We start from the raw sequence: 12928 nt of genomic DNA, 5'->3' as shown, positions 1-12928 counted from the left end.
TCTTTTGAAAGAAAATAACTGCTTTAGACCTGAGGCATTTGCCAAAGGTTAGAAGAGGAATAGTAGAGGAATAAACATAAGAAAGTCATGGCCACTGGCAGAATCAATTAATTTAATCAATGAGAAATGACTTGCACTGTAGTAAGATTTTACATCATGAACATAAGCTGCAGTTAACTAATCCAGTAGCATGACAATGACACAGGACTTTTAATCTCATTGAGACGTATAAGATGATGAATGGGATGGATAGGATAGAGGTGGAGAGACTCTTCTCGCTCAGAAAGGACAGTAGGACTAGGGGGCACAGCCTCAAGATAAAGGTTTAGAACGGAGTTGAGGAAGAACTTCTTCACTCAAAGGGTGGTGAATCTCTGGAATTCTCTGCCCGTTGAAATGGTGGAGGCTACATCGCTAAATATTTTTAAGATGCGGGTTGATGGGTTTTTGATAAGAGAGGGGATTAAGGGTTATGGGGAGAGGGCGGGAATGTGGAACTGAGCCACGACAGATCAGCCATGATCTTATTGAATGGCGGGGCAGGCTCGAAGGGCCAGATGGCCTACTCCTGCTCCTATTTCTTATGTTCTTATGTTCTTTTATGAGGCAACGAAATGAAACGTTAAAAAATGCCTTGAATTCATTACTTTAATCACAGGGCCTATGGCAATGCAGAAAGTAAAGCAAACGAGGAACATTTATAACAAGCATACGAAAGTTTTACCAATGTTCAGTTGTAATCTGGTACTGCATCAGTAAATTAATTGATTACAATGTGCTGGGAAATCATCCAGAAACTTCCAAAAGTTCATACATACCTCTCGCACTTTAGAGTGGACTGGGGAATTCCTTGGAAGATGAACTCCATGGTGCATAAAATCCTGAATACAACTGTGTTCAATAGTCTAAAGAAAAATAACATCTTTTAGAATTATATAATCACCTAATTTATTGACATTTTTCTTTAAAATTAGACCTTGTAAAGAGCATTGCAATAAAGGCTTGATAGGTGAATGCTAAAATTTTCTCTTCTCCACATATCAATGATGATAAAATTTGGTTTTTTGACAAGTGACTATTCCTAATAACTGGGCACCTTCTAATATTTGAATAAATCTATTTCAATGAATGACTGGCAACTTTTCCAACTGAATATTAGTCATTGGCATAGTTGACTGCAATATACTTCATGATAGAATCTGTCCATTTCAGGTAATGTTGGACTGCAAGGTGCAAGTTACATCTGGATTGAACACTGCCCATTGTAACTGTCGAAGCTGGTTTGCAAGTGGCAGCCCCTTTCGCAACTGGCACAGATTTTTTTTTAATTAACTTGTGCGACATTGGTGGTTCTGACTGCCCAGTATTTATTATCACCATCCCCAGTTGCCCTTGTTCAGAAGGCCGTTCAGAGTCAACCATGTTACTGTGGCTCTGGAATCACTTATAGGCCAGATCAGGTAAGGACGGCAAATCTCTTTCCCTAAAAGGACATTAGTGAACCAGATGGGTTTTTCCGACAATGATTTTATGGTTATCAGTAGATTTTTAATTCCGGATATTTCTTATTGAATTCAAGTTCCACCACCTGCCATGACGGGGTTTGAACCCAGGTTCCCAGAACATTAGTGAGATTCTGGATTAATAGTCTAGCGATAATACAACTAGGCCATCGCCTCCCCTCTGGATGAATGACATGGCCAGAGATTGACTCATGTTTATATCTTCTAGTAGACTGTCTTACCATCATCTGGTATTTTCTTCAATTGTCGGCTTTTTCCATGCCCTTCTGACACTCAACTCTATGCATTCCTGCCAACTGCCAATGCATGAGGGCTTCTCATGCATTGTCTCCATTCCCAATCAACTTGGGATCTCACTTGCAGAAATATTTACATTGTGGAAGTGAGCAAACCATTGGTCTTAGGTTGTTGCTAAAGAGCATGCCTTAGACTATAAGACCATAAGACATAGGAGCAGAACTAAGCCACTCAGCCCAACGAGTCTGCAGCGCCATGACTGATATTTTTCTCATCTCCATTCTCCTGCCTTTTCCCCATAACCCCTGATTAACCCCTTATCAGTCAAGAACCTGTCTCTGTCTTAAAGACAATCAATGACTTGGTCTCCATAGCCTCCTGCAGCAAAGAGTTCCACAGATTCACCATTCTCTGGCTGAAGAAATTCCTCCTCATCCCTGACTTGAAGGATCGTCCCTTTAGCCTGAGGTTGTGCCCTCTGGTTCTAGTTTTTCCTATTAATAGACACATTCTCTCCAAATCCACTCTATCCAGGCCTCGCAATATCCTACAAGTTTCACTAAGATCCTCCCCTCATCTTATAGGGGGCACAGCCTCAAGATAAAGGGGGGGCGGTTTAGAACGGAGTTGAGGAGGAACTTCTTCACTCAAAGGGTGGTGAATCTCTGGAATTCTCTGTCCGTTGAAGTGGTGGAGGCTGCCTCGCTAAATATTTTTAAGACACGGGTTGATGGGTTTTTGATAAGAGAGGGGATTAAGGGTTATGGGGAGAGGGCGGGAAAGTGGAACTGAGCCACGACAGATCAGCCATGATCTTATTGAATGGCGGGGCAGGCTCGAAGGGCTAGATGGCCTACTCCTGCTCCTATTTCTTATGTTCTTATGTTCTTCTAAACTCCAATGAGTACAGACCGAGGGTCCTCAACTGTTCCTTATACAACAAGCTCATCATTCCAGGGCTCATTCTTGTGAGCCTCCTCTGGACCCTTTCCAAGGCCAACACATTCTTCTTTAGATATGGGGCCCAAAGCTGCTCTCAGTATTCCAAATGGGGTCTGACCAGAGCCTTATACAGTCTCAGAAGTATATCCCTGCCCTTGTATTCTAGCCCTCTCAACACAAATGCTAACATTGCATTTGCCTTTCTAACTGCCAACTGAACCTGCATGTTAACCTTAAGAGAATCTTGAGCAAGGACTCCTAAGTCCCTTTGTGTTTCAGATATCCAAAGCATTTTCCCATTTAGAAAATAGGCTACGCCTCCATTCCTCCTTCCAAAGTGCATAACCTAACACTTTTCCACATTGTGTTCCATCTGCCACTTCTTTGCCCACTCTCCTTGTCTGTCCAAGTCCTTCTGCAGTCCCCTTGCTTCCTCTATACTATTTGTCCCTCCACATATCTTTGCATCATCTGCAAATTTAGCAACAGTGCCTTCAGTTCCTTCCTCCAAATCGTTAATGTATAATATGAAAAGCTGTGGTCCCAGCACTGACCCCTGAGGCATGCCACTAGTAATGGCTGCCATCCTGAAAAAGACCCCTTTATCCCCAGTCTCTGCCTTCTGCCAGTCAGCCAATCCTCTATCCATGCCAGGATCTTACCCTTAACACCATGGGCACTTAATTTATTTAACAGTCTCCTCTGCGGCACCTTGTCAAAAGCCTTCTGGAAATCTAAATAAATATCAACTATCAGTTCTTCTTTATCTAATTCCCTTGTTATCTCCTCAAAGAATTCTAACAGATTTGTCAGACATGACCTCCCCTTGACAAAGCCATGCTGACTCAGTCCTACTTTATTACGCATTGCCAAATACTCTGCGATCTCATCTTTAATAATGGGCTCTCAAATCTTACCAATGACCGAAGTCAGGCTAACCGGACTATAATTTCCCATCTGCTGTCTCCTTCCCTTCTTAAACAGCGGTGTTACATTAGCTACTTTCCAGTCCTCTGGTACCCTCCTTGCCTCCATGATTCCTGAAAGATCACCATCAATGCCTCCACAATTTTCTCAGTTCTCTCTTTTAGAACCTTGTGGTGTAGTCCATCGGTCCAGGTGATTTATCCACCTTCAGGCAACAAAAAGAACAAAATCAGCCTGGGAAACAGGCCCTTCGGCCCAACGAGCCCACGCTGCCATCTCAACACCACCTCTCTACCCATGACCCCATGGCCTTTCAGTTTCCCCAGAATCTTCACCTTAGTGATGGCCACCACACTCACCTGTGCCCACTGACACCCCTGGAGCTCTGGCATCCCACTGGTGTCTTCCACCATGAAGACTGATGCAAAGTAACTATTCAGTTCTTCTGGCATTGCTTTGTTTCCTATTATTACTTCTGCAGCCTCATTTTCCAGATGTCCAAAAGTTACTTTTGCCTCTCTCTTACCATTTACACATTGAAAAAAAGAACACTTCCTATCTTTTTTTTAATACTACTAGCTTGCTTACATTCATTTCATCTTCTGCCCCCTTATTGCTTTTTTAGTTGTCTTTTAAAGGCTTCCCAATGCTCTGGCTTCCCACTAATCCTTGACACTTTGTATGCTTTTTCTTTTGCTATTATGCTGTCCTTGACTTCTCTCATCAGCCATGGATGCCTCATCCTCCCCTTTGCTTGTTTCCCCCTCCTTGGCATGAATTACTGTTGTGCCTCCTGAACAGTTCTCAAAAACTCTTGCCATTGCTGTTCCACTGTCTTCCCTGGTAGGCTCCCTTTCCAATCAACTCTGGCCAGCTCCTCCCTCAAGCCTTTGTAGTTACCTTTATTTAACTGTAACACTGTTACATCTGATTCCAGCCTATCCCTCTCAAACTGCTGAGTAAATTCCATCATATTGTGGTTACTGCGTCCTAAGGGTTCCCTTATCAAGTCTGCCTCGTTACACATCACCAAATCAAGAATTGCCTGTTCCTTGGTAGGCGCTGTCACAAGCTGTTCCCAACAAAAATGTCTTTGACATTACACAAATTTCTTTTCTTGGGATACACTACCTACCTGATCTTCCCAGTCCACCTGCATATTGAAATCTGCCATGATTATTGTAATAATTGCCTTCGGGCTTGCGACTGTCACATTCATCACTGCTGAGTCAAAAGGCAAATATGCTAGGTATCTCTGTAAGCTGATATACTTCCATATTCGGTACTCTGTTTTGTCAAGAAATGCCCAATATTCATCTGAAGCAGTTGGTGCGGAAGCTGTTCAGTCTGTTTTCTTGTTTTGTGCAAGTTATCCATGCTTCACTACTGTGAAAGAGGTTGCTGAGAACATGAATCTGGTACACACACAGCTTTTTATTTTCTGTTAGTTTGCTGTTGAACCATTCTCAAATTCTCAACTTTGACATGACAGCTGTGGCCTCAGCAATCCTAGTGTTGATTCTGGAATCAAGGGATTGGCTTCTGGTAATTATTGATCCAAGGTACGTGAAGCTGGCGATGAACTCCAGTATGAGATGAGTGATGGCGTCTCTACATCTTGGCCCATTCCTTTGGTCTTCCTGAGGCTGACCATCCAAACCCCTTGCAAGTTCAGAAGAACCGATCTGCAAGTCATTGCAAGTGAACTTGTGTCGTCAACAAACAGCAATTTGGTCTAGGCTTTGATCTTACTGCACAGTCTTTCAAAGTTGAACAGTTTGCAATCAGCTCTAGAATGCAGGTGGATACCCTAATTTGAATCATTGAAGGCATACATGAGCAGCATAGAGAAAAATATGTCAAGAAGAGTTGGCATCAGGACACAGCCCTGCTTTACCCTAAGCTGATCCTGAAAGTATCTGACGTTGATCCATTGTAATTGAATTGTGCGTGTGCAAGAAGAAAGAACACCCAAAAGTCCAGGAGAGTAGCCATTTTCAGCAACAGTTTAAAGAACATATCTCTGCTGATAAGATCAAAGGTCATACTGAGGCCTACAAAGGCAACGTAATGTGGTCAGCACTGTTTGAAGCGCATTTCCCACAACTGAAGTGACAAAATTTTGTCAACTGTCAGTTCTGAAGCCATATCGACTTCCAGGGTAGAAGCGGGATTCCAAAGTCTATAATCTGGTCAAGGCAACATCAGCAAAGACCATCGTCAGAATACTCAACAATATGATGCCTCTGTGATGTTTATTGTGATCACATTTATTTTTGCACAACGTGACTGTTTTTGCATCAGACATCTTGAGACACAAACTTTTCCATCCAACAATTTATAGAAAAACAGTGGCAGTGCTGGTTTTCCATTTTTAATGATTTTCAGGTAGAACATTGTCATTTTAATCACTGGAAATAGTCATTGACCTTGCTGAATTCTAACATGAAGGGCCCACTGCTGAGCCCTTATGATAGGTAAGCTTGGAATGGTGCTGGGAGCTTACTTAGTGACAATGTTCTCTTAATTGGAAAGTCAATCTCTGATGTCACCAGGGTAACTTGTAGCAAGGCATAGTTTGGAAGTAGTTGTTCATCACAAAGAGTCCATGGAAACAGCATATTTCTAACAATCTCCAACCACTTTTGCCCATCTTGCTAAGGATCTTTCCTATGCATATTGGCCAAACTGTGTAGTCGGTAACCACCATTGTGTTGAATTCTCCTGGAAAATACATTCCCAGTGCTGGGAATTTTGCAATGTTACATGCTTCATAGAATTGCTCCATGGTATCTGAGGTTTAGATGCGTCTCAGAACATAGATGCAGGAGACTAACTGGACCCAAGTTTGTTGACAAGCGAAGTGCCCTCAAGACTCAACACTGAGTTCCAAAAACTTTAGATTCTGAACTCGCTGCTCCATCATGACTGTTTTTTTATCCAATGTTCTTTGCACCAATCCCTTTACCTCGCACCCTACACATCTTTGTTGAAATCTCTACTGGCTCCCACTATCAGTCACCTTCAACAGTAGAACCATAGAATCATTGCTATGCAAAAGACCATTCTAAAAGAGCCAATAAGACTCAAAACGTTTCTCCACAGATGTTGCCACATCTGGTGAGTTTATCCAGCATTTTCTGTTTTTATTTAGTCTTATGGTTATGGTTAGTGAACAAACTTGATTTCAATCTTGCAGCCCACTGGGATGAAGGAAGGCCACTCAGCGAGGTACACACTGCTATTACTGTGCATTGGGGATGGAGGGAGTGAATGTTTTTGGAAGAGATGTCGATTATGCAGACTGCTTTATCCTACATGGTGTGAAGCTTCTTGAGTGTTATTGGGACTGCATGCATCCAGGCAAGTGGAAAGCATTCCATCACACTCCTGACTTGTGCTTTATAGATTGTGAATATGCTTTGAAGAATTTGGAGGCAAGACGCTCACCGCAGGATTCCTAGTCTCTAACTAGTATTCATATGACTAGTCTAGTTGACTTCTTGATCAATGGTATTCCCCAGGCTGTTGATAGTGGAGGATTCAGTGATGGTAATGCCATTGAATGTCAAGGGCTATTGTTAAATTCTCTCTTGTTGGAGATGGTCATTGCCTGGCACTTGTGTTACTTGCCACTTGTCAGCCTAAGCCTGGATATTGTCCAAGTCTTACTATATATGGACAGACTGTTTCAGTAGGAGTCAAAACTGGTGCTGAACATTGTGCAATCGTCAGCGAACATCCACATTTCTGACCTTATAATGGAAGGAAGGTCATTGATGAAGCAGCAGAAGATGGTTGGGCCTAGGACACCCCTAAGGAAATCCTTCAGTGATGTCTTGGAGCTGAGATGTTTGACCTCCAACAGCCACAACCACCTTCCTTTGTGCTGGATAACCAGTGCAACCAACAGAGAGCCCCTCCTTGATATCAAGGACAGGCACTATCTCCACACCTCTGGAGTTTAGTTCTTTTGTCTGTTGGAACCAAGGTTGTATTGAGGACAAGAGAGACCCTGGCAGAACCCAAACTAAGCATCAATGAGCAGGTTACTGCTAAGCAAGTGACACTTAATTGCACTGTTCATGACCCCTTCCATCACTTTACTGATAATCGAGAGTAGACTCATGGGGCAATAATTGGCTGGGTCGCGTTAAGGTTGAACAGGATAGCTTGTTAGGTAATTTCAGAGGGCAGTTAAGAGTCACTATCCTGTGGATCTGGTGTCACATGAAGGCCTGACCAGGTAAGAATGGCAGATTTCCTTCCCTAAAGGACATTAGTAAACCAGATGTATTTTATGACAATTGATGACTATTTCACATTCACCAATTCGGAGAATAATTTTATAATTCCAGATTTCTTTCATGGAACTTAAATTCCACTAGTTGCTATGGTGGGGATTTGAATCCACATTCCCAGAACATTATCCTAGGCCTCTGGATTACACGTCCCTATTACCACTATTGTCTCATACACTCCATTTCAATATAATTCCATGCAGTTCCACTTCTAGAAGGTGGTTGAGCAGAAAGAGAAATAATCCTAATAACCCTTGAAAGAATATGACAGGTTAATCTTATGGTTCATTATCTGAAGATTAAAAAATCTAAAATAAGTATCCTCTTTCATTCTTGGGCAATGTTCACATTGCCAGCTGAAGGACGTATTTTGGCCTCATTTATGAACCTCATCTCTGGGGCTGAACGTGAATAACACTGACCTTCAGAAACATTCCAGATGCCTTCTTCCAAGCTCTAAAATATATCTCAGCTATAAAGGGCATGAGGGACCTACAGACAAAAATTCAAATACATGTTATATCACTTAAATGGCAGAACAAGGACAATGTTACGAAAAGGAAAAGACTACAAAATTCGGCTCTGCCAAAATGCAACATTTAAAGCAAGAACTCAAGTGTCGCACAGACTGATCCTATGTATTAAATCTCCAACATGGTGCTCTATGGAGTAGCATTACACACCTAAAATTCACAACTAGCCCTGAATGACAGCCATATAACCTTATTTGCAGAGTTATATTCAGGGAAGACTCAACGTTGGAATATAAGCAACTATAGAGCCAAGTCTAGTTATTTCCCTGCAGAAAAAATAATCACTTCTGCACTTCATTATGGAATAGTGCAATTGTTAAAAACAAGAGAGCACATTAGCTGCCTGGCCTCGGCCATTATAAAGTGCCAAGATCAGGATTAGGAGATTATAATGTCACATATCAAATAAAATATTTTGATCTGAGATTTAAAGAGTAGTTATAAAAGCAAGCAACGTGCAGAGCATTACTTTCCATTGATTAACCAGCTCTTGCCTAAAGCCAAATTTGCAAAGACAAATAAAGGTAATTTGAGAATCGATCAAAACTGCAGAATATCTAACATTCCTCAGTTTAAGTGATCATTAATTTATTTTTAAAGCTGCCTAAATGCAAGATCACTGCATACTTAAAATTGGTTCATTCACATTCATGTATTTAAATATACAATCCATGCTTTATCTGCTTTAACACAATTAACTTTGTCCATACTTAGGAAAGACGTGCATCTGGTTCTTAATGGTGCCATGGATCATCTTGATGAATTCCACATCCCAGCTAAACAAAAAACTTAAAAAACGCCTTCCCTATAAAATAAGGAACAACGTTAACTCACAATTGAAGAAAAATAATGGATAAGAAATGGATTTATATACAGTTTTTCACAACGACTGCATGTTTTAAATGCTTTAAGTCAATTAAGTGTTTTTGAAGTTCAGTCTTATTCTAATGTAGGAAATGTGATAGTCAATTTGCTGTTGGTAGGCTTTGGTTCAGGTGAAAGGTTATTGATCTGAAACATTAACTCTGCTTCTCTCCACCAATTCTGCCTGATCTAAGTATTTTAAGCATTTTTTGTTTTTACTGTGGGAGTGTGTTGTACTGAACATCAGTGACCAGATAATCTGTTTTGTGATTGAGCAATAAACATTGGCCAGAATTCCCCTGCTATTCTTCAAAACAGAGCCAAATAATCTTTTGCAGTACTCCCTCTGTCCTGTCGCAGAGTCAAGAACGGTGGAAATTGAACCTTCGCTGACACAAAGGCACAAAAAGTACCCTAAACTAATCTAATCCCTGAAACATATTCTGAAAACAAAGCAGCCATAAACATTTATATAAAAATATATACATTTTAAAAACATATTTACACTCGTATTTAAACTATGAACACCAGCTACTTTGCAATGTTTTGGTGACTGTACACTACCACTAATGAAACGAATAATAAGAGCAAAACTATTTTAAACTTATTATTGAAGAGGCTAGTTGCTGATGCATCAGATTAGTTATCTTTGCTGTGTGCTGAGGTTGTTCTTTAAAACTTCAAAATTTTTCTGACCCAGCCCCACTGAAAACTATGAAAACTGGGAATTACGGCAGAGAAAGCTAGGCAGAGAATCATCTTACTGTGAGTGAAGCTGCTGCCTCATGGTAAATTTCAGTATACTTTTTTGATTGTCTTTTAGATAACTACAGGACAGCTTTAATTTTAGCCTATTTTTCTTTGAGTATAAACTCTCCAAATATAAACGACTGCTGCTTATAAACCAAGTTCTTCTTTGCAAATTTAAAAGCCTTGAAAATGCAATATAAAATTTAAAGCAACAGCAAAGCAAAATATTTAAAATGACAACCAATAGGTGGCAGAATAATACAACTTATTCAGCCATTAAGATAGAATGCCACAAAGCACAGGATGGAATCTATACTATTGGTTCTTCGCACAGCAAATTAATGATTATGGAGGAAATCTAATATCTACTGGTATCTGAGCATGTACTTATCAGGAAAGAAGATACTTCAATTTTGATGAGTGACTAAGGTTTTGTTACCCTTCCTTATGACCAAATTAAGAGCAACAAATTGTTCATCAGTCTTTTATTATCCAAGAAATTGCATTGCAGAGTCCAAGTGAACGCGATAAAAATCTTGGACAGCAAAGGTCATTCAACCCATCACTGCATATTTCTCCAGTATCCTAATTCTTTTACTAAAATGTTCTGCTACATTTTGAACATTCACATAATGGAAAATTGTGCATAATTCCACATACATGATCAAATATCTGTATTAACTAAGCCATTGACCTCATCCCAATATTGTTAAAAAGCTCTTACCTCCTACAGTTATATGTGCAATTGAATGCTGCAACATATCTTGTGCAGTGACAGTCTCATTTTAAAAAAGTGATGTTGCCTCAGAGCAATAATGATGGGAGAAAGATTCTATCATTAATTAAAGGAGGACGTGCACATCAAATCTAAGGGTACAGAAAAGGTGCCAGCATGAACATGTGGTAAGGAAGGGTAGCATTAAAATAAATTGAGGGGCCAGCAGCAGGGAAGATGCTGTAAGAATGCAAAGGAAGGAGAAAATAGTAGATATGAAGTATCAGTTTGTACAACGAAGAGTGGAAGACACACAGCAAGGAAACAAGTGTCACTTTTAACTTGAAGGTGTGCAAAATGTGGCAATTTAGAAACATAGAAAATAGGTGCAGGAGTAGGTCCTTTGAGCCTACACCACCATTCAATGTGATCATAGTTGATCAAGCCCTTTCAGTATCCCACTCCCTGCTTTCTCTCCACACACCTCGATCCTTTTAGCCTCAAGGGCCACATCCAGCTCCCTCTTGAGCATATCTAACAAACTGGCCCCAACAGCTTTCTGTGGTGAAGTTCTTCCTCATCTCAGTCCTGAATGGTTTACCCCTTATTCATTGACTGTGACCCCTAGTTCTGCACTTCCCCAAAATCAGGGACATTCCTCCTGCATCTAGCCTGTTCAGTCCCATCAGGATTTTATGTTTCTATGAGATCCCCTCTCATTCTTCTACTGACTACATGCCCACTCGATCCAGTCTCTCTTCATGTTAGTCCTGCCATTCCAGGAATCAGTCTGGTGAACCTTTGCTGGACTCCCTCTACAACAAGAATGCTCAAGGTGTGACCTCACCAAGGCCCTGGATAACTGCAGCAAGACATCTTTACTCTCATACTCAAATCCTCTTGCTATAAAGGCCAGCATGTTATTAGCTTTCCTCACCACCTGCTTGCTGTACCTGCATGCCAACCTTCAGCAACCGTTTCACCCAGGTCATGTTGCACTTCCTCTTTTCTTAAACTACCATCAGTCAGATAATAATTTTCCTCCTTGTTTTTGCCACCAAAGTGGATAACCTCATGTTTATCCTCTTTATATTGCATTTGTCAAATTTTTGCCCACTCAGCCAGCCTCTTAGCATGCTCCTCACAGCACACACTGCCACTCAGCTTCGTGTCATCTGCAAATTTTGATTCATTGTATTTGATTTGTAGCATTGGGGTAAAAGAGAAGAATCAAACTGAAGCATAAAAATAGCTACGTGAATGGCTGGGAAGAGAAAGTTAGAGGGTTGAAGAGAACAAAGGAATAGAGAGGCAAGAAAATTGTCAACGTGCACTGGGACATTGGGCATTGTGTTCCTATGAGCTAGGATGTATTGGCGTTGGAAGGATTTCAGAGTCTCTAAAGTATAAAAGTGAATTCTGATCTGCACTTCCTAATGAATTTTAGTCTAATAATTCCAACCAATTTTTTTGTTTTTTTAGGAACCACAGCTTTCCCACTCACAAATCAAAGAAATTAACATCACATAAGACAGCCCATCATATTTATACTGATTTACAAAGAGCTACCATTTAGAACCAAAGACATGCTGCATTCCACAACACACTTCATCTTCAAAACATTTACCTACTTCACTTTTAGAACTATTAAGTATTCTGCTTTCACCACTATCTCCAACAAGACAATTCATCAAAATTCTTCCAAAACAAAACTTAACCATTCCCCATGGTTCTTAAAACTTTAAGACACACTTGCATTTATGCAGTACCTTTTACAACCTCAGGATGTTAAAACATACTTTAGATCCAATTAGGTATTTTGCTTTAGGGTAGTCAACTCTTCTAATGGGGGCAGCGTGGTGACACCGTAGTTAACACTGGTGCCTCACAGTGCCAGGGACCTGCGTTCGATTCCCAGCTTGGGTCACTGCCTGTGTGGAATTTGCAGGTTCTCCTTGTCTGTGCTCCAGTTTCCTCCTAATGTCTGAAAGAAGTGCTGGTGCATTGACCCAAACAAGTGCCGAAGCATGGCAACTATGGGAATTTCACAGTAACTTCATTGCAGTATTAATTTAAGCCTTACGTGTGACGAATAAATGAACTTTAAACTTTAATTTGAGAAACACAGCTGCAAAT

The 12928-nt window shown here is 40.7% G+C and overlaps 1 protein-coding gene across 2 annotated transcripts in view; it reads right to left on the bottom strand.

Moving 5' to 3' along the window:
• Nucleotides 1-12928, bottom strand: part of ncapg2 (non-SMC condensin II complex, subunit G2) — a 97807-nt gene that overhangs the window by 51953 nt on the left and 32926 nt on the right. For both annotated transcript variants that reach the window (XM_080217481.1, XM_080217490.1), the window contains exons 7-9: nucleotides 9174-9268; nucleotides 8353-8422; nucleotides 819-905 (exon numbers count right to left, since the gene is read on the bottom strand). In XM_080217481.1, the coding sequence (XP_080073607.1) occupies nucleotides 819-905; nucleotides 8353-8422; nucleotides 9174-9268 (252 nt within the window). The remainder of the gene's footprint in view (nucleotides 1-818; nucleotides 906-8352; nucleotides 8423-9173; nucleotides 9269-12928) is intronic.

The sequence above is a fragment of the Carcharhinus amblyrhynchos genome, chromosome 2 (assembly GCF_965287045.1).
Source record: "Carcharhinus amblyrhynchos chromosome 2, sCarAmb.v2.hapA, whole genome shotgun sequence".
Classification (NCBI taxonomy): domain Eukaryota; kingdom Metazoa; phylum Chordata; class Chondrichthyes; order Carcharhiniformes; family Carcharhinidae; genus Carcharhinus; species Carcharhinus amblyrhynchos.
Note: the sequence above shows the minus strand (reverse complement) of the source record. Positions and strands in the feature narration are given on the sequence as shown.